Here is a 23,527-nt window from a genome sequence, read left to right as displayed (position 1 = left end):
TGGAGGGGAAGCTCTCCTATCTTTTACCGTTTGCTAATTGCTCAGATTTAAACATCATAAAATGCTTATTTTTTTCGTTCAAAACCGCTTTAATCCGAAATATCTGAAAAACAAAGATGGATATAACAATGGTTCTTGCTGTAATTGTAACTGCTGCTTAACGCTATGAAAGTACAAACAAAACCCCGCAATGTTATTTTGAACGGTTTCTGAATGACACGCACAAACATGTTCATGGGGCACTTAAAATCCAGATTGCAAAAATCTCGGATTTTCAGATTGTTCTTGTTGCGTGTCTTAACAACTACACATGTACCAAATTTCAGGTTTCTACCACGTCCGGAAATACCCTAGAGGTTTGAGACAGATTTAAAATATTTATTTATATAGATGTTTCTATTAAAATTAATGCTTTAATATGTTCTTATAACGTTATTAATGAAAATTGCTCTGTTTAAATATTATGAACGTCTTTAGCCTGAAAAAGCCTCAACTTCCGATAGTCTTGGAACAAATTAAGCCTTTAACACGCATTTCCTATATTCGATTCACGCCAATTTAAATGAACGATGGTTTGCGTGGAACAAATTAACATCGTTAACCGAAGGGACCGCTGCACGTTGAACCTCTTTCGCACAGTACGTAGCCAAACCGTGCCAAATCGGAGGTGCCTGGCGAGGCAACCCGCCAGTTAGAAGAGCACCACCAGCGCCGTGGAAGTTCCGGCGTCGAGAGGGTTATAGTGGAGACAACCGGGTGGGGGGTCAGAGCGCTGGGGGGGTGGGGGGTCAGAGCACTGGGGGGGGTGGGGGAGTCAGAGCGCTGCGCGGTGCAAAGTGAGACAAACAACAACAACGTGCGCGAGTGAGTGGGTTTTCCAGAAATGGTTTATTGGAAGAGTAGAGATTGGCACTGGGTTGGCTCACGAGAGGCACACGTGCAACAACAACAAAAAATATCGCCACAGCGCTTCATAAAGACCGTGGGGGATGAACCGGGCAAGGCAAGAAAGGGGGGAGGAAGAGAAAGAAAAAAAAACACTACGGGAGGCGATCCGTGGTAGTCGAGCGTTAAAAACCAGCGAGCGGCGGGGGGGGGGGGGGCGGGAGGTGGAGGGAGGGATAACCTCGTCCAACTCGCACCTCCTCCAAGCACTGGTCAGCTAATCAGCACGGGACAGGTGCATTGTGGGAGGATGGCACGTGCCGGAGGGTCCGCATCAGCACCCCTCCCCCCCACCCCCACCACCCCGCACCGGCAACGCGTGAAGACACTTGCGGAAACGTTCCGGGGACGCGGGAAAGGGGACGACGCCTCTTCTGGACGCGACGTTTTTACCCCCTCCCCCCCCTAAAAAAATGGGGGGGGTCACCCGGTTCCCGAGCATCCCGGGACGGCAGGAAAGGCAGGCGGAGTATAAATACTAAAAACATTTAAAATGCGTGCTGCGGGATCGACCTTTTGTGTTTTTCTTTCCCTTCTCTCCCCGGTTTCTCGATTGTTCGCTTGACTCCCAAATGCAGTAACAGCCCTGAGGGGGTGGGGGGGTGGGGGGGGGGGGGCGCAAGCAACACTCCGCACCGGGTTTTTGTTGTTGGGCCAGCGCCGGAGGCCTCGTGCGCCCCCAACCCCCCCACCAGGGCCGTAGTTAAACCCTGAAATGTTTGAGACGCGAAGGAGGTGGAGGGGGGGGGGGGTTGAGGCGGTGGCGGTGCACTGGGGGTGCCGCCCGCGGGGCCTAGTTCTTGCCCAGAGCCTTCTCCAGGTTCTTGTGGATGGCTTCCAGAAAGTCGGTGGTGATGACGTAGTGCTCATTGAGCTTCACGCTGCAACGCACCAACGCACGCGGAGACACGCGCACACGGGTGGATCAAGATAGGCACGCACATCGACATAAAATACACACGTGGACAAAAGAAAAAGATCCCCCCGTATAGCCTCAGGACTGTTGGGGCAAGTGCTGTTGGCGAGCACCTATTAAGGCCGTGATGTTTCCACACCACACCAAGTACTCATTTTAAGGCCGACTCGAGCTAGGGGAGGCCCAGGACCGGTTCAGACAATCGTCACTGGTGATGACCGTGAGCAGGAATCAAACTCGGGTCGCCGGGTTCTTAGCGCTGTGCCGCTAACCACTGCACCACCGCTCACCCACTACCAAATATGCACAACACACAAACACGCGCACTGGGTTAGGGTCAACACGCTCCGTCCCATCCCATTCCTGACGTCCCCCCCCCCCACTCCCATCTGCCCGCCGCCCCTCCCCCATCGTCCCCACATGGAGCCGGGGCTCAAAAACACGTGGCTGATCCACCCGCCACGATCAAAGGTCAGATACGATGGGCCAGTTTACTGGCCCTGGGCTTGCATGGCGGATAGCGCTGTGTATTCAGAGATTGTAAGTAGCAGTTGCTGTGTGTGCTCGGTGCACCAAACAGGAAGCAATTCCAGATTGAAATCTCCCATTGCTAAACTACACAGCGTCGGCGACGGATAAACCCCGAGCTGGTGTGAACATCCTGCCTAGTGAGATAGCTTGCCCACGCCCTGCCTTCGACTACCCTGCCACGCGCACTCCCATTGCACAGGGCTGGAGAGCTCGCCCCCACAGAAGTCAAATTAACAGGGGATGGTGAATGAGTGAGCGGGGCGCGAGTGAGGGAGCGGGCAGAAGTGCGAGCGATTAATGAGTAGATTAATGTTGCGAGGCGGTCAGTGAACGAGCGCGCAAAAGTGGGTGAACGCGCCGAGCTAACGTGTAGGTGAACGTGCGAGCAAGCGAGCGGGTGGATGCGTGCATGTGGGTGAACGTGCGAGTGCGTGACCAAGCGAGTGGGTGGGTGTACGAGCGAGCGAGCGTGCGAGCGAGCCGTGACCGTACTTGGACATCCCTCCGTGGATGCAGCCGGCGAGGTCCTTGGTCATGACGCCGCTCTCCACCGTCTCCACGCACACGCGCTCCAGCGTCTGGGAGAACCTGCGGCACGCCGCACACAACACCGCGTTGAACGCAACACCACGGTTGCACACCACGGTGAACGTACAAGACCACGGTGGGCTGCACTGCGCGGCGGGCGAGCGAGGCCACGCCGGCACTCACTTGACGAGGTCGGCGTTGCCGTCCAGCTTGCCGCGGTGTTCGAAGCCGCGGGTCCACGCGAAGATGCTGGCGATGGGGTTGGTGCTCGTTGGGTTCCCCTGCAATGGCACGGCCGCTCGGTCGTTAGCGGGCGATGTGCGGCCGGCGCTACGCCAACGGCGGCACCGCCGCATGGCGAGGGCCGGAGAGGGTAGGTGGGCCACGTCTAGCGTGGCGATGGCATCTGCGTGCTAGCGGTGGTGGTATCTCTGATGGTGGCGGTGTCTGTGCGATGGCGGTGGTGCCTGTGTGGTGGCGGCAGTTTCTGCATACACTGGGAGTGTCGTGCTGCCAGCTATGGCTGCAGGTTTTGCCGTACGTGTTATGTATATCGTTTATTGTTAAATTTAAAATCACAGTTGCTATGAAAACTGTTGTTACATTGTTTTTGTAGCTTTATTTTGGTCTGGTTGTGGTGTAATAGTTTTCTGCAATGTAGATTCATATGTTGTTTGTTGCGGTTGCACCCGACTTAAGAGCCGCATGGCTCACAGGGTGATACCTAATAAATGAAACTTGAAAAAACTTGATGGTGGTGGTATCTTTGTGGTGGCGGTGGTGCCTGTGTTGGTGGCAGTATCTGTGTGATGGTGGTATCTGTGCGATGGTGGTGGTGCCTGTGTGGTGGTAGAGGTGGTACTGTGGTGGCGGCAGTCTCTGCATGGTGGAGGTATCTTTGTGGTGGCGGTGGTGCCTGTGTTGGTGGCAATATCTGTGCGATGGTGGTGGTGGTATCTGTGCGATGGTGGTGGTGGTATCTGTGTTATGGTGGTGGTGGTATCTATGTTATGGTGGTGGTGGTATCTATGTTATGGTGGTGGTATCTATGTTATGGTGGTGGTATCTGTGTTATGGTGGTGGTATCTGCGCGATGGTGGTATCTGTGCGATGGTGGTGGTGGTGGTGGTATCTGTGTGATGGTGGTGGTATCTGTGTGATGGTGGTGGTATCTGTGTGATGGTGGTGGTGGTGGTATCTGTGTGATGGTGGTCGTGGTGGTATCTGTGTTATGGTGGTGGTATCTGTGTTATGGTGGTGGTATCTGTGTGATGGTGGTGGTATCTGTGTGATGGTGGTGGTGGTATCTGCGCGATGGTGGTATCTGTGCGATGGTGGTGGTGCCTGTGTGATCGCGGTGGTGCCTGTGTGGTGGTAGTGGTGGTACTGTGCTGGCGGCGGTCTCTGCATGGTGGTGCCTGTGTGGTGGCGGCGGCGGTGGTGCCCACCTTCTGGTGCTCGCGGTAGTGGCGCGTCACCGTGCCGTGCGCCGCCTCCGCCTCGATGGTTTTGCCGTCCGGGCAAACGAGCACCGACGTCATGAGTCCCAGCGAGCCGAAGCCTGACCGCACACACAGACAAAGATCACCCTTGTAGCCTTTAATGGACTGTTGGGGCAAGTGCCGTTTCACGAGCACGTCCGCAGGCTGGGATGGCACACGAGGGGGGGTGTGGTGTGGCCAGATCCACGCCCAGCCACCTTTGTCTCCCCAGTGCTGATGTCTACACACTACACCAGGTACTTATTTAAGGCACAGGACAAATTTTAACCCCCGTCATGGTTCTTGAGCGAGAATTAAACCCAGGTCTCCGGACTCGTAGCACAAGTGTATGGCTTTTCAGCAAGTGGGCGAGTGAGTGGGCGAGTCAGCGAGTGGGTGAGTGATTGAGTGGGCGAGCGAGTGAGTGGGCGAGTGATTGAGTGGGCGAGTCAGCGAGTGGGCGAGTGATTGAGTGGGCGAGCGAGTGGGCGAGTGAGTGGGTGAGTGATTGAGTGGGCGAGCGAGTGAATGGGCGAATGATTGAGTGGGTGAGTCAGCAAGTGGGTGAGTGATTGAGTGGGCGAGCGAGTGAGTGGGCGAGTGAGTGATTGAGTAGGCGAGTGAGTGATTGAGTGGGCGAGCGAGTGAGTGGGCGAGTGATTGAGTGGGCGAGCGAGTGGGCGAGTGATTGAGTGGGCGAGCGAGTGCATGCATCAGTAAGTGAGGGGTGGTGGTTGAACAAGCAGGTTAGTGAGCGGCCGAGCGAGTGGGGCGAGTGAGTGCGCGTGTTAATGAATGATGCAATGAGGAAATTGGCGATTGAGAGCACAAGTGACTGCGCGATTTGGACAGCGAGCGTGTCCGTAGTGGGTGGGGAGGAGTGCGCATCTCGGTGGGTCGAGGGAGCAGACGAGTGTGGGCACGCGTAGGCCAATGGCTTAGCGAGCGGGAACGCGAGTGGCCGGGTAGGAAAGCGAGCGGTTGAGTCGGTCAGCCGGCCGAGCGAGTGGAGTGGGCGAGTAGCGGTCAGCCCCCCGCCGCTCACCCTGCGCCAGGATGTCGGACTGCACGTCGCCGTCGTAGTTCTTGCAGGCCCACACGAAGCCGCCCGTCGACTTGAGCACCTGCGCCACCATGTCGTCGATCAGGCGGTGCTCGTACCAGATGCCCGCCTTGTCGAACTGCGGCTTGTAGCTCCTGCCGGCGAGAGACGCGCCCGTCGAGCCAGCACCAACAACCACGCCGCCACCACGCCGGTACCGACGCCACGCCACGCCACGCCACCCAACAGACGCCACACCGCGCCACACCACGACTTGTGGGGGCGGTGATGTAGCTCAGCGGCATAGGGCGTTCCCCCGCTCATCGCGTTGGCCTGTGGTTCAAATCCGGCGGGCCGCCCCTGTTAATACCGCAGGTGGGTTCAACGGCGAAACACTACGTGGCGCCCGCTTCACGGCGTAAAGTTCGAAAAGATCCCGCGGCGGGGTCGTTCGAAAATAGCAGCGCGCCATCGCGTGCCGGTGCTGCGGCAGAGCTACTCATTTGGGATCGCGCGTCGCAGCAACATGGCCTCCCCCACCCCCACCGATCCCCCCCCCCCGGCTGCCGGGAAAACTCGTCAGGAGCCTCCTGAAAAACCCTCGAGGCTCGGCGAGGCGGCTCCCGGCCGGGGGCGGCGAGAACGAGCGGAACGATGAACGATGGCAGGCGGCGACTCGCGGGAGGAAGGATGGGCGAAGGAAAAGCAGCAGCAGCAGCAGCGTAGTACTTTTCAAAGATCTCCTGGAAGATGTCCTTGAAGCGGCCGTCGTAGGCCTTGAGGATGGTGTTCTTGGTGCTGAGGTAGAGGGCCCACTTCTTGGCGATGGCGTACTGGAAGCAGCTGTGGGCAAAGCCCGAGATGGACTACAGCGGGTAAGGGGGGGGGTGTGGAAGACACACACACACACACAGGACTGGGTTCAAGTCAAGGTGTCAACGGTCAAGGATTCCGGGGTGGACTGCGCTCGCGAGGAAACAAACAACACGCAACATATGTGACGCACGTCTGCCGAAGGGTCCGATGATGCCCCTCACTCGCCGAGGGGTCAGCGACTCCGTATCCGCAAGACCCCCCCCCTCCCCCCGCGCTCACCTCGTCGTCATCAATTCTCACCTCGTCGGTGGTGTACGTGCCCATGCTCACATCGCCAGTATTGCACATGCTCACCTCGTCAGTGTTGTACGTTACCGTGCTCACCTCATCGGTGTTGTAGGTTACCATCCTCATCTCGTCGGTTTTGTAGATTATCATGCTCACCTCGTTAGTGTTGTACATTACCGTGCTCACCTCTTTAGTGTTGTACATTACCGTGCTCACCTCGTTAGTGTTGTACATTATCATGCTCACCTAAAGTGTTGTAGGTTATCATGCTCACCTCGTCGGTGTTGTACGTGACCAAGCCCATCTCGTCAGTCTTGTACATTACCATGGTCACCTCGTCGGTGTTGTAGGTTACCACGCTCACATCGTCAGTGTTGTAGGTTACCACGCTCACCTCGTCGGTGTTGTAGGTTATCATGCTCACCTCGTCAGTGTTGTAGGTTACCACGCTCACCTCGTCGGTGTTGTACGTGACCAAGCCCACCTCGTCAGTCTTGTACATTACCATGGTCACCTCGTCGGTGTTGTAGGTTACCAAGCCCACCTCGTCAGTGTTGTAGGTTACCACGCTCACCTCGTCGGTGTTGTACATGCCCATGCCGACGCCGCCGGCCGGGAAGTCGAAGACCTCCCACTCCTTGGGGGGGCTCTTGTCCTTGGGGGTGAAGACCATCTTGAAGACCCCGGGCTTGTCCACCACAAAGTCGGTCGCACGGTACTACACGCACAAACAACAACAACGCCATCGTCACTATAGCAGCAGCAGCAACAACGCCACCGTCACTGCAGCAGCAGCAGCAGCAACAATGCCACCGTCACTCCTGCAGCAGCAACAACAATGCCACCGTCACTCCTGCAGCAGCAGCAACAACGCCACCGTCACTACTGCAGCAGCAACAATGCCACCGTCATTACAACAGCAGCAGCAACAACGCCACCGTCATTACAACAACAGCAGCAACAACGCCACCATCATTACAACAACAGCAGCAACAATGCCACCGTCACTACAACAGCAGCAGCAACAACGCCACCGTCACTACAACAGCAGCAGCAGCAACAACGCCACCGTCATTACAACAGCAGCAGCAACAATGCCACCGTCATTACTGCAGCAGCAACAACGCCACCGTCACTACAACAGCAACAGCAACAACGCCACCGTCACTATAGCAGCAGCAGCAACAACGCCACCGTCACTATAGCAGCAGCAGCAACAACGCCACCGTCACTATAGCAGCAGCAGCAACAATGCCACCGTCATTACAACAGTAGCAGCAACAACGTCACCATCACTACTGCAGCAGCAGCAACAACGCCACCGTCATTACAACAGCAGCAGCAACAACGCCACCGTCATTACTGCAGCAGCAACAACGCCACCGTCACTACAACAGCAGCAGCAACAACGCCACCGTCACTACAACAGCAGCAGCAACAATGCCACCGTCACTATAGCAGCAGCAGCAACAACGCCACCGTCACTATAGCAGCAGCAGCAACAATGCCACCGTCATTACAACAGTAGCAGCAACAACGTCACCATCACTACTGCAGCAGCAGCAACAACGCCACCGTCACTACTGCAGCAGCAGCAGCAGCATCAACAATGCCACCGCCACTACTGCAGCAGCAGCAACAACGCCACCGTCACTACAACAGCAGAAGCAACAACGCCACCGTCACTATAGCAGCAGCAGCAACAATGCCACCGTCACTATAGCAGCAGCAGCAACAATGCCACTGTCATTACAACAGCAGCTGCAACAATGCCACTGTCATTACAACAGCAGCTGCAACAACGTCACCATCACTACTGCAGCAGCAGCAACAACGCCACCGTCACTACTGCAGCAGCTGCAACAACGTCACCGTCACTACTGCAGCAGCAGCAACACCGCCACTACAGCAACAACACCAACACGACCCCCACTATACCAGCAACCACAACAACATGACCCCCACTACACCAGCAACACGACCCCCACTACACCAGCAACAACAACACGACCCCCACTACACCAGCAACACGACCCCCACTACACCAGCAACAACAACACGACCCCCACTACACCGGCAACAACAACACGACCCCCACTACACCGGCAACAACAACACGACCCCGACTACACCAGCAACCACAACAACACCACCCCCGTACGGTGCGGGTTGGCGACGTACGGTGCGAAATAATTTCAACAGAAAAACAAATATACATCGTCACAACAATAACAGCACCACCACCGTCAGTCAAGAGTCCGGCGGTCGCAGAGCTCCATTCTGTCAGGCCTGGCCGGGCCGGGCTCGCGCGGCGGTGGCGGCGCCGACGGCGGCGGCGGTGACAGCGCCGTCCGGGAGGCGCTCACCTGGTCGCCGAAGGCGTGGCGCCCGATGGTGATGGCCTTTGTCCATCCCGGCACGAGGCGCGGGATGTTCTTGCAGATGATGGGCTCGCGGAACACGGTGCCGCCCAGGATGTTCCTGATGGTGCCGTTGGGAGACTTCCACATCTTCTTCAGCTTGAACTCTGCGGGGTTCACGGTGGAGAAGGGGGGGGTCACGGTGGGGTCAGGATAAGGGCACCCATTGGAGGGAGGGGAATTAATTACGCTGAGAACGCGTGTGTGCGCGAGCGCGCGAGGTCTCTACATAGATCCGCATGCGAGCCTGTGGATCCTCTGCGCAATATCCGTGTGTGCACAAGCGCACGTTCACATTTGCGTGTGTGCCCGTGAATCCGCGTGCGTGTGTGCGTGACCGTGCGTACACACACTGACCCTCGACGCGCTGCTCGTCGGGAGTGATAGTGGCACACTTGACTGCGACGCTGTACTTGAGGGTGGCGAGTGCCGAGTCGATGGTCACCTGGTCGTTGGTCTGGTCGCGGTACGGGAGGCCCAGGTCGTAGTACTTGAGGTCAACGTCCACGTAGGGCAAAACCAGCTACGGGGTGCCGTGCGGGGGGGGGGGGGGGGCGCGCGGGGAGACGGGGGTGACACGCGGCGCCCGGCAACGTCGTTAGCAGAGCCCGAACAAATTCACCAATGCAGACGTCACGGTGTAAGATGTAATACTTATAATCTTAGTTTTTTCGGTAAAGTCACGTTGAAGAGAAACAACAAAATAATAAAATATATATAAAACAATAAAAAATTCTCACGACGTTTCGACCATAACTCAAACGGTCATCTTCAGGTGTGCTGAAGATGACCGTTTGAGTTATGGTCGAAACGTCGTGAGAATTTTTTATTGTTTTATATATATTTTATTATTTTGTTGTTTCTCTTCAACGTGACTTTACCGAAAAAACTAAGAATATGAATTACTGCAGTCACGAAAGCTTTAAATCAAAATGTAATACTTAGTTTAGTTTGAAGGCGTCGGGTGACCCACACAGCCTGATTCACCCCGTCCCCTATCCCCTATGAACGGCCCTGGTAACACCTGTCCGGTTCTGTATGATGGAGAAATCACTCGGGACTGGTGGGACCAGAGCAATTCCACCACGGCTCGGAGCCGCGATCTCATTCAGGAATTCATTCTTTCCCCAAATCCCGCCGGCGAGTGCAGCACCTGTGGTGGCTGCAGGAGCCGCCACGGGTACAAGTCGGCTCGGGCAGATTATGCAAAGACTGATCGAAGCACAAACATCATTCCCGTGCCTCCGATTAGCATGGTTGGCTACGTACAGTGCGAAAGAAGTTCAACATACATACATGAAACAGACAGAGGCTGACTGCAGTACTTTTATGTATACACACACGGACGCTCGTCACCGCATCAGCAATTACCTTCTCCTTGATCATCTCCCAGATGATCCGGGTCATCTCATCACCGTCCATCTCCACCACGGGGTTGGCCACCTTGATGCGCTTGTTGGTATCTGCGGTCGAAATGGACACGTACACACACACACACAACAAAGATAAAGATCCCCCCCGATTGCCTTTCGCAAGTAGCACCCATGAAGGTCGGCAGAGCATATGGCGGGGGTGGGTGGCCCCGGTGTTGATATTTACAGGTTCACTCATTTAAGGCCCAGTCAACCTACGCAATGCCCAGGACGAGTTCAAATAGTCGCCAATGTTATTGGTCATGAACGGGAATGGAGCTCGGGTTACCGGGTCGGTGGCACAGCGCAATAACCATGACAACATCGCGGCTCCCCCCCCCACCACCCGTCCCTGCCCGCCCGCCCCACACACACACACAAATGTCCCCCCATATAGCCTTTAATAACAAACTGTCGGGGCAAGTGCGGTTCATAAACCATCGCTATCCACCGCGTCTCGCGTCTCACCGCGTGGCAACGCCATTATTTGTCGACACGTCAGTTAAAACAATAACGACTTTGTGTTTAGTTTGTTGTCTTCCCCCCCCCCCCCCGCTGGCACCTCTGATCACCACGGTTGTCTAAGTACGGTGTGAAAGAAATTCAACATACAATGGCCTGCAGTGAGGAAAGGTTTAACCCTGGTGGGCCCATTCATGCTGCTCAGCGGACAGAGGTGAAGTTAAAAAAAAAACAGTTTAACACGTAGAAGGCTTTCGCGACTAATATCGTCTATAAGAGGTTTTTTGAGTTAGATCGTGTAAATGTGTGTCATTAAACCCACCACCACCCGACACAGCCAACTACTAAGGGTTGTCACGTAAACAGAACGTTCCATTTTCGTCACGAGTACAGCACACCGGTGGTGTTGGAGAGCCAAATCTGGCTGTCGCCTGATGAAACTGGTTGTAATTACTGGCGGAACGTCGTACTCAGATTGTAAATGTTGTGGCTTGGCTCTCCGACACACCGGTGTGCTGTACTAGTGACGAATTGGCCACGTTCTGTTTACGTGACAACCCTTACTAGTTGGCCGTGTCGGGTGGTGGCGGGTTTAACGACACATTTATATATTTATACGCGATCCAACCCCAAAAAACGTCTTTTATGGAACAAAAAAAATCTATCGATAGTTTCAACTGCCACACCAGGGAATCGCAAACCGGCACACCCTCTGGATTTGCAAGTCCAGTGCGCTACCCATCACACCATTGTGGTGGCATCCACAAATAGGCCCAAGAAGACTTTCAAATGCCTTTGACAAGCCACACCTATGTAGGTATTGTACATACGAGCGGCTAATAGGAGGTGCGGGAAACAGAGTTGACAGTAAACTCTGACCACACTAGGACCGTAAGCGTCTCTCGCCTGTGTACTCGGAGAGCTACTTGAGAGAGAGCATGTGACTCGGCACGCTGCTCATATTCGAAACGCACTTGGCACTGGGGCTGCCAGGTCAAACATTAGTCCTCCCCCCCTTGTACAGTCAAGGCCTCATTTATCACCGAATATTTTCTGGGTCGGTAGCTAAGGCTGGAGTGGGTGGCACGTGATTTGCCGTGGTCACAGTCATAGCGAGAGGTATTGCTCGAATGCGGTGTGATCGCACAACCGCCAGAGATCGGCGACAGCTGGGGGAGGTGTACATCCAGCAGTCGATAGATAATGACTGCTATGGCGGCTGCTGCCGTTGATGACGACGAATCACTGCATCGCTATAGAGTCTCACATCAGGTCACACACACAGGAAACGGCAACCACACACACACAGACAGGACCACAGACAGCCCCCCCCCCGCCCCCCTCCCCCCCATCATCCAGCAGTGGAATCTTCCTTCTCGCCTCTGCGCACTTGGTCGAGCCAGGCCACCACGACATTATCTGCAGTGCTCGGCGCTCTCATTCCTCCGTCCGGTCTGTGCAGAGGGGCCAGTCACCCACCGCAATGCACGGCGTGGTGTGCACATTCACTCGTTGGGGATATCCCCGATGCCTAATTTGGCATCGCTGGCCTCCAGCGACCCCATCCGATGCAAAAACGGTGCTGTGGAGAACATGAAGTGGCACCGAGTCCCCGCATTCCCCGTGTCACTGTGTTTCCATGATCCCCATGTCTCCGTATCCCCATGATTCCAAGTCCCCGTGTTGCTATATCCCTGTGTCCCCGCGTCTGTGCGTCCCTGTGTCTCCGTATTCCCGTGTCGTTGTATCCCGTCCGCCTTGTGCAGTGTGACACCAGTTGACGGGCAGTGGCGTGGTTCATTGACGAAAAGAAGAGTTTGTTTCTGTAGACGCGGAGCATTCTCCCCACTGCGGAGGAGGTCGTCGCGGTTGTGCTGGGCAGCCCTCTCCGGCGTGTTTTTCAGGTTGTGCCACGCGTTGTCCGGCGCGGGGTCCTTCGTGTCGAAGCTCCCACCCAGCATGTGGACCGAAACGTTGGACGCCGCTCCGATCAACAGGTGGCACAAACCCAAAACGCACAATCAGGAGCGCTGCGCCGAGATTGAAGCTGTAGAGAAATGGAACGAATGGGACCACTCCATGTGGAGCAACGCACCAAGGAGGCCACCACGGGGGATGAGAGCGAAAGTTGTGGTGCTGGAGTGCGAGTGGGCGAGCCAGCGAGCGACCCAGCGGGCGACCCAGGGGGCGAGCGCTCCGCACCGACTGCGCGGTTCAAAAATTAACAAACGGCAGTCTCGCTGCGTTAGAGGTCAGGAGGCACCGCGACGAAACTTGCAACCGCAATAACCCACGGCGATCGTAAATCTCGTGAGCAGAGCGCGAAGGGCGGCGGCGTCACGCGCCCCGTCCTCTGGGCATCGCGGAGGACCCCGGCTAGGGCTGGTAGAGGAGACGCGGGGGGTACAGTAGGGGATACGAGGAGAGGTGGTAAGCACAGCGCGAGTTAAGTGCCCCCCCCCCTGCCCCGTCCCCCAACATACATTGCGACCCACAGACAGTCATGGACGAGATATTTTGGGCGACCCCCAAAATAGATGAATGGAGGAGCGCGCAAGAGAGAGTGAACAGTGTCCTCTTCATTCGCCCTGTCTGCCACCCGCCCGCCCGCCCGCCTGCCATGCCCACCCATCTGCCCGACCACCAGCCTACCCGCGGGTGCCGCTTGCACTCTCATTGTGGTGCCCTTGAGTTTGTTTGGCCGCCGTCAAAGAATGCAGGCCTGGGGCTTCTCTAAATAGCCGGCGGTGGTAACCGCACACCTGCGGGCAGGGAAACGGCGGTGGTACGACGCTCACCTATGCGGCCCTTCTCGCACCAGGTGGGACTGGTCTCAGCAGGCGAGGGCGAGCGTGGACAGGGGACGTGCAGGGGAGGGGAGGCGAGGCGTGTCGTGGAGAGGGGGAGGGGGGGTGGTTAAGGAGCGGTATGAAGGTGACAGGAGGTTGTTAGGAGAGGGGCGGGATGGGGAGAGATCGGTGGTGGTGAGTGGAGGTGAGGAGAGGGGAGATACAAGTTGGTGGGTGTGTAGGTAAAAAGAGAGGTCTGTGATCGTCAGTGGTTACGCGTGGATGTAAGGAGATGTGCGTGTAGTTTGGGGAGGCGAGAGGATGTGTGTGGTGGTGAGGAGATGTATGGTGGCGAGGGAAAGGTGTGTAGGTAGGAGAGAAGGTGAGGAGGTGTAAGCGGAAGGTTTGAAGAGGTGAGGAATGGTCAGACTAGGCGAGGACAGGTATAGGCCAGGTGAGGACAGATGAGCCTCGGGGTGAGGGGACAACAGGGCAGCTGAGACAGACGGTGAGGGGAGGCGAGGACAGCGAACGAAGGTGAAGGTCAATCACCGCACCCAAACTCTGGACCCTTTCCCACACGTGGGAGGGGTATGGGCCTGGGTGGGGGGGGCGAGAGGGTGAGATCAAGGCGGCCTAGAGGAGGAACCCGCCCTAACGCCCTGACCCCTGCTCTCCACCCTCAAGCCAAGTCCGTGCACAGGGGTGCCCCCTCCCAGAGTGTCCAGGTGTCTCACCTCCACGTCATTCCCCTCTCACCAGCTATATATTTTTTTTTTTTACCAGGTAAGGCCTACACTGACCTACTTAGCCCTTTTTTCAGACCCGACCTGGCTAGCACAAACGATAGCTCGACGAAGTGGCTCACCGTATGGAAATTGAAAGCAGCCAAAAATTACTCTAAACTCGTGTTGATTCTAAACGCGGACGGTAAAACCGGGGGACACTGGAGAAAAGTCGACGCGACCACGGGGAGAGCATGCAGAGGACTCCAAATAAAGAGCAGGCGTCAGGGTCGGCATCAAACCCACGACATCCTGTGTACCGGGCGAGGTACAACCGTGATTACGAGCCACGGTCTACCCACGACAGGACGCGAATGCCTCTTCACACCATCATCATGAGGCCAGGGTCTATCCACTGCTGGATGAAGGGCCTCTATCTCCATCCCATCGAAATGAAAACGTGATCTATACTCTGCTGGTTGAAGGCTTCCCCATGTCAACAGCATTCCATTCACAGCACCATCAACTTTATCATCAGCCATTTGTCCCATTCAACTGCTGGATGAAGGTACGGAGAACCGCATCCGTATACGCGATGTCGCAATCCAGCTCGCTCCTAGACGTGACTCAACACGACTGAGCGCTGTTCTTCGATGTCAGCAGCTACGAACTTTCGCCCACATCTATAAATACCGGAAAGCTCGCCAGGACCGGTCCAAGAAAGCTGATGAGACACCGAACGGTCAAAACTGGCTCAAGAGTTGTGCTTGCGTTGAACCGACGCCGCTGGAAATTACGCACCCCCAGAGGGTCGTGTGACCGATGGTATGTGTAAAAAGAAAACGTTGTTTTTTTTTTACGTGGAAGGACAGATGTGCTAACATCTGCTTCTTTTATTTTTACTCTTACATTGACTAAGAACGACAATGCAACACCGTGTCACGTATAACCAGGGAGGGGTTGTGATGTAGCCAGCTCAGGTCACCTAAGGATTCTATAAGGGTTCTTGGCCTCGCCCACCCACGTGGCTGATCTCCCGTCCCGCCACCAGGAGGGGGCAGCTCCTTGCCCACCTCAAAAGACAAAGATCCCCCGCGTAGCATTAACAGACTGTAGGGGCAAGTGCTGTTAGCGAGTAGCACCTGCGAAGGCCGGCACGGCACACGAGGGAGTTGGTGGCCAACACCACGCCCGGCCGCCTTTGTCTCCCCGGTGGCCATGATTTTACACACCGCACCAGTTACTCGTTTGAGGCCGAGTCGACCTAGGGCGAGGCCCAGGACACGGGTTCAGAAAATTAATTATCCGTCACTGCTGCTGCTGGCGGCGAGCGGGGTAATCGAACTCGGGTCGCCGGGGTGTCGTAGCGCAGCGCCGTAACCGCTACTCCACCGCTCCTTACCCCCACCACCCACCACCTCCCCTACCCCCCACACCACCACCCCCACACTCGACTTCCCCACCCCCCACCTTCCCCACCCCCCACCTCGACCTCCCCTACCCCCCACCTCCCCTACCCCCACACTCGACTTCTCCATCCCCCACCTTCCCCATCCCCCACCTTCCCCATCCCCCACCTTCCCCATCCCCCACCTCGACCTCCCCTACCCCCCACCTCCCCTACCCCCACACTCGACTTCTCCACCCCCCACCTTTCCCCTACCCCCCACCTCCCCCACCCCCCACCTCCCCTACCCCCCACCTCCCCCACCCCCCACCTTCCCCACCTCCCCTACCCCCCACCTTCCCCCCTCCCCCCACGGGACGTGGCGGGAGGGAGACCCAAGATGGTTTCCTTGCCCAGCTCCCAGTGGCCGCGACTCTCCCCACCACGCCTCCCTCGCCACGCGTAAACTAAACGCCTCAAAATAATAATACTAATAATCATCAGCATCAGAGTAGTAGAAAATGTTAATTATTTACATATGTTTCCCTCAGGAAAGCCTCACCTAACACCATTAAACTATCGCCACCGTCCTACACAGAGTCACATCATCACCGCCCTACACAGAGTCACATCATCACCGTCCTACACAGAGTCACATCATCACCGTCCCACACAGAGTCACATCATCACCGTCCCACACAGAGTCACATCATCACCGCCCTACACAGTCACATCATCACCGCCCTACACAGAGTCCCATCATCACCGTCCTACAGAGTCCCATCATCACCGTCCCACACAGAGTCACATCATTACCGTCCTACAGAGTCCCATCATCACCGTCCTACACAGAGTCACATCATCACCGTCCCACACTGAGTCACATCATCACCGCCCTACACAGTCACATCATCACCGTCCCACACAGAGTCACATCATCACCGCCCTACACAGTCACATCATCACCGTCCTACAGAGTCCCATCATCACCGTCCCACACAGAGTCACATCATTACCGTCCTACAGAGTCCCATCATCACCGTCCTACACAGAGTCACATCATCACCGTCCTACACAGAGTCACATCATCACCGTCCTACACAGTCCCATCATCACCGTCCTACAGAGTCACATCATCACCGTCCTACAGAGTCCCATCATCACCGTCCTACAGAGTCACATCATCACCGTCCTACAGAGTCCCATCATCACCGTCCTACACAGAGTCACATCATCACCGTCCCACACAGTCACATCATCACCGTCCTACAGAGTCCCATCATCACCGCCCTACACAGAGTCACATCATCACCGTCCTACAGAGTCACATCATCACCGCCCTACACAGAGTCACATCATCACCGTCCTACACAGAGTCCCATCATCACCGCCCTACACAGAGTCACATCATCACCGTCCTACACAGTCCCATCATCACCATCCTACACAGAGTCACATCATCACCGTCCCACACAGAGTCCCATCATCACCGCCCTACACAGTCCCATCATCACCATCCCACACAGAGTCACATCATCACCGTCCCACACAGAGTCACATCATCACCGTCCTACAGAGTCCCATCATCACCGTCCTACACAGAGTCCCATCATCACCGTCCTACACAGTCCCATCACCGTCCTACACAGAGTCCCATCATCACCGTCCTCCAAAGTCACATCATCACCGTCCTACACAGTCACATCATCACCGTCCTACACATAGTCACATCATCACCGTCCTACACAGAGTCCCATCATCACCGTCCTACACACAGTCACATCATCACAAATGTGTTGCCCGTATTGAAACGGCTGTACGCTGTATGGACCTGAAAATGTAATTTCCCTGCATGCGAATGCGGGGTAACAGCGATGGCTCTTTAACCTGCCTGGCTTAATAAACGTCCCAAAAGGCAATCGCTGTTCAAACGTTAAACATTAAAGAAAGTAAACCCCCATTTCGTTCACCAACACTCGCACTGACCGGCGCGGTGAAGTATGGCCAAATAAACCCACGCAACGTTGGGAGGGACCCTCATCCAGCAGTAGACTGATCATGGCTCACGATGATCATCACTAACAAGTCGGCGATGTGAATTCCACATTAATGTACTACGGGAGGGGGACACGACCTACATGCACAACATGGACAAGCGCTGCTAACTATTGTAACGATAAACTCGACTCAGAAAACGAAGCAGCTAAGAGAGTAACGTAATTGGTAACTACTGTAATCACCACACGCCCCTGCTTAAGAGTAACGTTATTGGAAAGGAATCACTCGCCACACGCCCCTGGCTAAGAGTAACGTTATTGGCAACGACTATAATCACCACACGCCCCTGGTGAAAAGTAATTGGCAACAACTAACACTCACCACACACCCCCTGGTTAAACCATGAAAATGCAGGCCGGCTCTGTGGTGGCCTCTTTGGGTGTAGAGAGACGAGAAGTGGCATTCTTTGTTTGCCGTGGTGGTGGGAGGATGTTGAGGACAAGTCATCCATGCCCTCACACAGTCCCTACATGAAGGAACTCCCGCGTGAGTCGAGGCCAGGGCATGGCGGGGTCTTTAACCAGTGCTTTTCGTGACGTTAGTTCCATAGCTGTAAACCCCTTATCAGTGCCTCCTACCTCATTACAGACCAATTCAGACCTTATTGGTCGCCCCGTGCCCCTTATAAATCTCAACGTTCATCCTCCACAAAGTTCCATCACAAGGAAGAAACGCAAACAAATCGACCAAAAAATGTAAACTGAATTTCCCTAAACAAGAATACGGGTAAACCGTATGCGTTGACACGGCATGTATTTAAAAATCAGAATCAATAATATTTATTTATTACCGGTGGAATCCGATGAGCTACAAAGCTCTTTTTTTAAAATCAAGGACCACCGTCTCGTTGTCATGTTCCATTGCCGGCTGCTCTTGAAATTATTTTCCAATTCGATTATAAATAATAATCTTTTGGCTCTTCTTGTCATTTTGGTTGCCAACCCCTGGTCGAGGTTTACCCAATGGACATCCTGCTGAATGGAAGGGGCACTTGTGTTGGACTCGAGTGTGGATTCAAATTCCTCCGCTACATTTGAAGACTAGCGTGCCCAGAGCAGAAGTTTTATTTTTGAGTGTCGTCGCCGCTTCTTCATCTTCGGTGGAAGTAATCAACGCTTTAAAATGTGTTCCAGTCCTGACCTACTCCGGGCAAAGTCTCCATGATCTCACGAGTCAATTCTAGATTTGAAGCTTTCGTGACTGCAAGGATCCATACTCTTTGGTTCTATTCGGTAAAGTCACGTAGGTAAAAAATAAACAAAAATCACGACGTTTCGGCCACAACACAAAAACACAAGTGGCCGAAAAGTCGTGATTTTCGTTTATTTTTTACCAACGTGACTTTACCGAATAGAACCAAAGAGTATCTCACGAGTCCTTGAGTCTTGATTACTCAATGGAAGAGTTGGGGGGGGGGGAGAGGTTACTCAGGGCACAATCATTCAATGGGCAACACAAACATATAACACAATTCTAGAGTACACAAGTGCTTGTTTCTCAAAAAAAAACTTGAGTACTCGAGTCTCCACTGCTGAATGGAAGGGGGACGGGGAGTGCGGTGCGAGCGGTGGAGTAGCGGTCAGCGCGCTGCGCTACGCAACCCGGCGACCCGAGTTCAATTCCCCACTCACGGCCAACACCAGCGACGGATTATCTGAACCAGTCCTGGGCCTCGTGCCCTAGGTAGACTCGGCCTCAAATGTGTTACCTGGTGCGGTGCGTAAAAACAACGGTTGGACACGTTCTCACGACCACCATCAAGACAAAGATTTCCCCCCCCCCCCCCCCGTATAGCCTCAACAGACTGTTGGGGCAAGTGCTGTTAGCGAGCACCCATGAAGGCCGGTACGGCACACGTGGGTGGCCAGCACCACCACGCCCTGCCCGCCTTTGTCTCCCTAATGGCGAGGTTTACACAGCGCACCAGGTGTGTAACTGGCTGGGGGTTCAATCTAGATTTGAAGCTTTCGTGACTGCGGTATGGCTGGGGTTCGCCATCATCTCCCCCACCCCCACCATGCTCTTCTAACTGCCCCCGCCTCACCACCACCACCACCCATTAGCGTTGTACCGCACGGGGAACCTAAGCCATTGGTTTGGTGGCGAAACGTCTGACGCGATGCCCCAATACACATGGGGCGCGCTGAACAATGGGTGCGCGCGCGTCTGGCAGCAGCTCCCGCATGTTCGCGTTCCTTTTGTGTGCTGATAAATAAATAAATAGACGAGTCAACAAAAGTCCCTCCACCACCTCTCCCCTCTCCGCATTTCTACGAGATCATCTCGTTTCAGTCCACCGCCCTAGTGAAGTTGTGAACTACGATTGCGTTTGTTTAAAAGTAGACAAAACTTAAAACCGCTTTCGACTTTCTGGGTCTCAGGAGTGGCAGCAGGCAAATCTGTAAAATGCAATACTGTGATGTTGCCACACAGTCACAGTACTGTATACGCATATTTAACTTAAAAATAGAACTTCAAAAACACTCAGTGGGGCTATATGGAGCGGTGGTGCATTGGTGGTGGTGTCTTGCACTGGCACGATGAGACCACCCCAGCCCTCCGAGTTCGATTCCGAACCACGGCTAACATCGGCGGCGGCGAGCGATGCGGTGAACCCGATTGCGGGCCCACCACACCATCCCACAACGTCGCATGGGCCGAGACCAGCGTGGCGAATCCCACGACTATCACACGACCCGCCAACCGCGTGGCTGGTGGTGGTGGTGGCCGTCATCCAGCAGTGGATTTGAGTCGCAGAGCAGTAAATTGAGCAAGTTCTACAGCGGGATCTCCCCACCCCCCCACCCCACCAGGCCCTCGACTCGCGTGGAAACGCCGTAAAAATTGAGGCAACAGGACAAAGATTACGACGCTGCAACACGCGGCTGGCTGCCTGCCTGTCGAGCTGGATTGCCGCACGGGCTGTGATGAATTACACTCGCGTCTATTGAGTTACTGCGCCATAATTAATTACCCCCTCCCTACCCACTCCCCCAGAGGTCTCTTTCGCAAATTTAGTGAAGGGCTGCCATAAGTGTGAGGTTTTTTTTTTTTGGGGGGGGGGCATGCCCCCCTCGAGCGTGGCAATCACCTCGAGCTCTGCGGAGACCCGTGTTGGGTGGGGGGATGCCCCAAATCCCAACCACTGAGACCTCAGATCCGGGACTCCAATTCTGAGTCCCAGACTTCTGAACCCAGAAACCACATTGCTGCGGACGGTAGATTTTGGCTCTCGGATTTGAAGCTCGTCGGATTCCTCTAGCATAAATATTCCGATTCCGAGGACCCTCTACTCGAACTCGGCACCATATATTCTGGAACTCAGGAGCTGATCCCCCCCCCACCCCCCAGTTTAAGATCCGCAAACCCCACACACCCCGAACCCAATAACCCAGACGACGCTCGATAACCCCCCCAAACTCTCCTCCTATACCCCCCCTGGATCCAGAAACCCAAAACTCGGCACCCTCCATCCCAGTTCCCGGACCCGAGGTCCCCGAAACCTGGTCCCAACCGAGGAACCATTAAAACCGATTCCCCGACACGGAGCAGCAAGGGGATTTAGAGAGGTTTGCAGAGTCCCCCCGCCAGGGCCCCAGATTGTGGGTAGAGGAGCCCCGTCGCTCGCGGGCCTCCCCCCGTGACCTTGAGGCGCGCCGCGTCTCCTTCCCCGCGCAAGGGCGCACGGAGTCGCGTTGCCCTTTGCCAAGCCGCCCCCTCCGGGTCCGCAATGCCCTCGGAAATGCCCTTGGCAACCCGCCCCCACCCTCCAGCCGTGTGTTTGCCCACATCACTTAATCGGCGGTCAGAGCAACCCGAGCCGCGATGTTCTCTTCTGCGTCCGTAACGCAGCCATCTCTGCTCGCAATCGGCGGCGCCTCGAGTCCACCACGGATTCACCATCATAGACCCCATCACCGTTAAACCTTCATAACCACCGCCTTCATCACCATACAGCCACTACCAACACCATCATCGCTACCAGGAAATGGCACGCATTACCATCACTTTCACCAAAAACACCCATCGCCAACATCACTAAACCAAAAACCACCACCATCACTAACATCATCACCTATATTCTTGGTTCTTTCGGTAAAGTCACGTAGAAGGGAAACAATAAAATTATTGTTTTATTATTATTTTATTGTTTCCCTTCTACGTGACTTTACCGAAAGAACCAAGAATATGAATCCCTGCAGACACGAAAGCTTTAAATCATCATCACTTATCACAAACCACCTTTATCGCCATCACAACGGCCACTATAACCACCCACACTATCACAATCACTTTCATCGCCATCAAGCACGACTTTCACCACTACCAATAATTATCATCACCACCACCACTAGCCACCCACCAATCCTTACTCCCGATACCGTTAACAACATCGCAATCTTCGACCCCATTAACTCTCCCCCCCCCATCGCATCAGCATCGCTCCGGCTCAGGGAGTCACGAGCAGCCGGCAGGCATCAAAACCACGCGGGGTGGTGGGGGAGGGATGGAGCCACGCGGGGCAGCCGAGGGGAAGGAGCCAAGACGGGGGGTCGGGGAAGTGTGGAAGGAGCCATTCGATAAGAGCCGGCAACTCACATTCGCGTCGCTGAGTCGTGTTGCCGGACGCCGCGGGTGCGGCGAGGAGTTGGCTCCTGCCGGCGGCAGCGCGCCCGGCGCCGGTCAGCGCTTTCATCAGGTAGCTCGCCATTACGGTCGTGTCGGGGCAGCGGCAGCAGCAGAAGAAGAAGAGAAAGAGGTGGCCGGTTGTTGAAGGTGGTGGTGGTGGAGGAGGAGGTGACGGCGGCGCTGCCGGAACCAAAGAGTGGGGGTCGCAGTTGCGTGGGGAGCGCCCTTAAAGGGAGCCGCGCCGCCTTTTGAATTCCCAAGAACGGATGCGCGACACGCGCGATGCTGATTGGCTAAGACAGCGCGGCGGGGGGGGCGGAGTAAGGGTGAGGAGGGGGGTTAGGTGGAGGTAGGGGTAAGCGCTCGCCCAATGGGGCGCGTTCTTGGGCGCGCGTCCACTGTGGGAAATATAGAATGCGATGACGTGTCAGGGCCGTTTTGTCGTTAACTTTATTGACGCGCGCCCCCAAAGACGGCGCGAGAAGGTGGTGGTAGCGGGGGCGGGGCGGGGGGATTCCGCACGTGTTTGGTAAAACTTTATTGGTTGCCCGTCTTTTCCTGCCAACTACGAGGCAACGTCAGCAGCGGGTGAGGTAGCCATTCTCCATCCACTGCTGGAGGCAGGTCAACCACCACCACCTATCCCCCCCCCCCAACAGCGCTCTAATAGCGTCCACCACTGCTCACGACTTTACGAACTGACCTCCCTCACCACCCCCACCGCGCCGTCGCTCCGTCTCCGCGGGGTCGTCCTCTGCGCGGTAAGAGCGGGAGCGGTGTGGATTGAGTGCAGCAGTAACGTCGCCTCGGCTGCTGTTGGTTGATAAGCGGCGCTCCACGTCGTCGCTAACGCCGCGGGGGGGAGCTCGGTTGGCTACGTACGGTGCGAAAGAAGTTCAACACACACACGGCATTTGTGTGACCCTTTCGCCGGAGTTCATTCATCCCCTCCCCCCCACCCGGGTCCCAGCCCTCCCCCGGAGAGGTCCCCTTACAGACGGGTGGAGGGGTTCCCCCTCGTCGTCGTGAGGGGATAAGGGGACAGCAGAGGACTCGGGGTCCAGGGGTCGCCACGGGCTCCAAAGGCCCTCACTCACT

General features: G+C 55.5%; 1 protein-coding gene across 1 annotated transcript; it reads right to left on the bottom strand.

The window, feature by feature from the left end:
* Positions 1-869: 869 nt before the first annotated feature.
* IDH2 (isocitrate dehydrogenase (NADP(+)) 2) lies at positions 870-22,646 on the bottom strand. The gene is made up of 11 exons (XM_032975878.2): positions 22,400-22,646; positions 10,339-10,430; positions 9,325-9,490; positions 8,914-9,074; positions 7,122-7,265; positions 6,173-6,309; positions 5,447-5,598; positions 4,369-4,481; positions 3,104-3,201; positions 2,885-2,980; positions 870-1,826 (listed from the first exon to the last, which is right to left on the bottom strand). The coding sequence occupies exons 1-11, from the start codon at positions 22,509-22,511 to the stop codon at positions 1,739-1,741; spliced, it is 1,359 nt and encodes a 452-aa protein (XP_032831769.1). The 5' UTR covers positions 22,512-22,646; the 3' UTR covers positions 870-1,738.
* Between the last annotated feature and the right edge of the window lie 881 nt (positions 22,647-23,527).

Source organism: Petromyzon marinus, chromosome 57 (assembly GCF_048934315.1).
Source record: "Petromyzon marinus isolate PM22_M1 ecotype Great Lakes invasive population chromosome 57, UKy_Petmar_22M1.pri1.0, whole genome shotgun sequence".
NCBI classification, from domain to species: domain Eukaryota; kingdom Metazoa; phylum Chordata; class Hyperoartia; order Petromyzontiformes; family Petromyzontidae; genus Petromyzon; species Petromyzon marinus.
The sequence above is the reverse complement of the archived record's forward strand: the minus strand, read 5'-3'. Positions and strand labels throughout refer to the sequence as shown.

Bases quoted from the DNA above. Each gene is read 5' to 3' on its own strand.
- IDH2 (XM_032975878.2), bottom strand. From the start codon at position 22,511: ATGGCGAGCTACCTGATGAAAGCGCTGACCGGCGCCGGGCGCGCTGCC. The intron at 10,431-22,399 runs GTGAGTTGCCGG...TTTCGACCGCAG, and splicing joins CACGACTCAGCGACGCGAAT to ATACCAACAAGCGCATCAAG. The intron at 2,981-3,103 runs GTGAGTGCCGGC...GGCGTGCCGCAG, and splicing joins GGCAACGCCGACCTCGTCAA to GTTCTCCCAGACGCTGGAGC.